The 4,226-nt window shown below is 39.0% G+C and overlaps 1 protein-coding gene across 1 annotated transcript; it reads right to left on the minus strand.

The window, feature by feature from the left end:
* Positions 1-478: 478 nt before the first annotated feature.
* Positions 479-1,348, minus strand: LOC128060208 (olfactory receptor 481). Its single transcript, XM_052652550.1, has one exon. It carries the CDS (start codon positions 1,346-1,348, stop codon positions 479-481), a length of 870 nt encoding a protein of 289 aa, XP_052508510.1.
* Between the last annotated feature and the right edge of the window lie 2,878 nt (positions 1,349-4,226).

A 4,226-nucleotide genomic window follows, 5' to 3' on the forward strand; every position in this document is an offset into this window, starting at 1 on the left:
AAAAGACCCTGATGCTGGGAGGGATTGGGGGCAGGAGGAGAAAGGGATGACAGAGGATGAGATGGCTGGTTGGCATCACCGACTTGATGGACGTGAGTCTGAGTAAACTCCGGGAGTTTGTGATGGACAAGGAAGCCTGGTGTGCTGCGATTCATGGGGTCGCAAAGAGTCGGACACGACTGAGCGACTGAACTGAACTGAAGCAAACACACATTTTAGTGATACACTTAACTTTACATGGTCTTTTATATTTACAGAAGCTTCTCACTATAAAAGCAATAAAGTTAGTGATGTATGTATATGTATATATGTTAGTCACTCAGTCATGATAAGTATCAATAAAAATATCCAGCAAAAATATCCCCCAAATGAATAGTTTGTTATGTATAGATTTATATCTGATTTAATTCAGAAAAAACCAGTGTATTCTCGCCACTAGTTTTCTCATAGCCTCTTTCACGTCCTTGTTCCTCAGACTTTAGATGAGTGGGTTCAACATGGGGACCAGCACCGTGTAGATAACAGATGCCACTTTGACCTGATCAGCTGAATAGTTCGATTTAGGCATCACATAAACGAATAAAACTGTCCCGTAAAACAAAGTGACTGCAGTGAGGTGGGAGGTGCAGGTCGAGAAGGCCTTCTTCCTCCCCTCAGTGGAGCGCATCTTCAAGATTGAGTGGAGGATGTAGCTGTAGGACACAATTATGGTAAACAGTGTGCTTATGAGGACTGATGCTGAGGAGACGGCTGGAGATATCTCAGCAATATAAACATGGCCACAAGAAAGCTTCAAGAGTGGGAAGAGGTCACAGAAAAAATGATTGATTTTATTTGGTCCACAGAAGGAGAGATTCATCAAACAACCGGTAAACGATAAAGCATTCATGCAACCACCCAAGTAGGAGGCCCCCAGCAGGAGGAAGCAGACCACTGGGGCCATCTGGGTGGAGTAGAGCAGGGGAGAACAAATGGCCACGTAGCGATCATAGGCCATGGTGGCGAGCAGGAAGCACTCTGTAGTCCCAAAGGCAACATCAGAGGCAAGCTGGACTACACAACCAGTGATTGGGATGGCAGTTCTCTCTTTTAAGAAACTCATCAGCATGATTGGTGTAACTGATGTGGAATACCCAATGTCCACAAAGGCCAAATGGCTAAGGAAAAGGTACATAGGTGTGTGAAGCTGTGGGCTACTTCGGATTAAGATGATTATGCTGATGTTTCCCACTATGGTAACTATGTAAACTCCTAGAAAAATCACAAAGAAGATGGCACATAGTGTCACATTATCCGTTAATCCCAAAATAATGAACTCTGTCACTGTTGTACGGTTTGCAGCCTCCATCCATCCATTTAACAGTGCCTATTGAAATCAGAACCAGAGGAGATTAAATTGACTGGAATGACCCTACATTTTATATGCATACCTAAGCATAACCTAAATATAATCTTATACATATGTCAAATGGTAAATTTGCCTTATTTACAGAATACTTTTTGCACATAAGCTTTCTTTTCAGTTTCCATGAAAATATTAAAATTGAAGCCTCAGTTACCTTAGGAGTCAGATATTTTATTCCTATGTGTATACCATGGAATAAGTCTTATCTGTGTGCAAGGGAGATATGCAAAGGAATGTTTATAGCAATATTGATTGCAGTAACATGAACTGTAAATAACATGAATGTTTATAGAAAGAGCAGCTCTTGATATTTCAGCCCCATCCCAAATATACCTCTATTCAGTAATCTCTGTCTCCATTTAACCACTGATCAGGCCAAAAAATATGATGTTAATGTTGACATCTCTTTCTTACTTGATCATTTTCCTGGAATAAAAAAAAAAAATTGATAGCAAGGCCTAAAAGGTGTCCATGTTCAAGATGAAAAATGGAAGTAGAACTTTTACTGTTGTGAGCAAAACCACCTGGATGTTTTGCAAAATCTTCCATGACTTAACTTCTATACCATACCTTTTTATACTTATGGGATTGTATGAAGCAATACAAAGAGTCTAGATATTTTTATCTAGACTTTTTTCATGGGCAAGGATTAAGTGCAAGAAAACTGAAAGATTTGGGAACTTGGATTAGCTATGTTTTGGTTTCTTCAGTTCTATTGAGCAACTACAGAGAAATAAGAAGCAGGGGCATATGATGAGGATGAGAGGAAAGGGTAGTTAGGGATGTAGAGACAAAGTGAAGAAAGCTAGGAAACTGGACTGAAAGATTAGCACTTCAGAATATTGCTCCCTTCAAAATAGATCACACAGATCAAGGGCAGGTGAGAATGTATTAATTACCTTCAGTCATTTCCATGACTCCTCTAATTTAATGATCAACATACTCTTATTAATCATTTGTTTTTTAAAGAACCTCTATCTCAAGGATTAAGAAAACATATAAGCTATGATAAACCTAGACAGTGTATTAAGAAGCAAAGACATAAATTTGCTGACAAAGGTCCATATATAGTCAAAGCTATGATTTTTCCAGTAGTCATCTATGGATATGAGAGTTGGACCATAAAGAAGACTGAGAGCCAAAGAACTGATGCTTTTGAACTGTGGTGCCAGAGAAGATTGAGAGTCCCTTGGGCTGAAAGGAGATCAAACCAGTCAATCCTAAAGGAAATCAACCCTGAATATTCATTGAAAGGACTGATGCTGAAGCTCCAGCTTCAATATTTTGCCCACCTGATATAAAGAGCTGACTCATTGGGAAAGACCATGATGCTGGGAAAGATTGAAGGCAGGAGGAGAAGGGGGTGACAGAAGATGAGATGGTTGGATGGCATCACCAACTTAATGGACATGAGTTTGAGCAAATTCTGGGAGATACTGAAGGACAGGGAAACCTGGAGTGCTGTGGTCCATAGGGTTGCAAAGAGTCAGACAACTTAACAACTGAACAAAAACAAGAAAACGTATATACATACAATCAGCAACCACAAACATTTTACTCAGTGTTACATGTGAGTCATGACAGTGGCAAGCTATAGTATGAGTAGTACCAAGATTATGGACAAGTGAAGTGTTGATTGCTCAGTTCCGTCTGACTCTTTGCAACTCCAGGAACTGTAGCCCGCCAGGCTCCTCTATCCATGAAATTCTCTAGACAAGAATACTGGCGTGGGTACCCATTCCCTTCTCCAGGGGATCTTCCCAATCCAGGAGTCAAATCTGGGTATCCCACATTGCGGGCAGATTCTTGACTGTCTGAACCACCAGGGAAGGATTACGTAAATGAAAGATCAAATTTTGGCCATTTAACTAGACAAAGACCCAAACCTGAAATGAATTGTATATGTTTAAAGAAAATAGATGTATGAAAGACACAAAAGTTTGGGAAGTTAGATATGAGTGCCAGTGTGGAAGGCAAAGTGACATGCAGAATACTGCGGACTTTGGAGCCATGCAGACCTAGGATTAGTTTCTAGCTCTGCCTCTTTCTATTAAATCATAGGCAAGTTATAAGAAATGTTTGCTCTTCTGTTTCCTTACCGGTGAAAATGAGAAAATAATACATACCTCATGAGATTCTTAGGTTAAACCACATGATATTGGTGATTACTCATAGCACTGTTTACACAGCAAGTTCAGTTCAGTTCAGTCGCTCAGTCGTGTTTGACTCTTCGCAACCCCATGAACTGCAACACACCAGACCTCCCTGTCCATCACCGACTCAATAAATGCTCAATTACTAATAATTGACCTGAAATAAATAACTTGTAATTTCTGATACATAGAAGAGAATCAAATATTTCTGTGTTCTTAAAAAAGAACAAGTATGCACTAGTGATATATCCACCGCAACAATAGCGATAGTCTTCAAGGATTTGTTGCTGTACAGCAAGACATATTTAAGTGAGGTTGGTGTCATTTGGGATAAGGCCCAATCACCTATGTCACCTGCAATTACTTATTAATTACTTCACTTGTTTTGGAAATCTACTTTGAGAATCCATTGGGATAGAGAAATTGTAGGTATACATCTATTGGGACAGAGAAATAATGTGTAAACATAATTATGTAAAAATGTATGAATAAAATATTTTCTCAATACCTTCAGGTTCTATTTATTTTTTGCTTACATGGAAAAAATGAAAATTTTTATTTCATTAAATTGAAAAACCTAATATTTTACTATCCTTGAAGTTGATTATTAGATCAGCATGACTAATATGGTTGTGACAATTTGTGGTTCTGAAATGCGGCTATGCTCA

The sequence above is a fragment of the Budorcas taxicolor genome, chromosome 15 (genome assembly GCF_023091745.1).
Source record: "Budorcas taxicolor isolate Tak-1 chromosome 15, Takin1.1, whole genome shotgun sequence".
Taxonomy (NCBI): Eukaryota; Metazoa; Chordata; class Mammalia; order Artiodactyla; family Bovidae; genus Budorcas; species Budorcas taxicolor.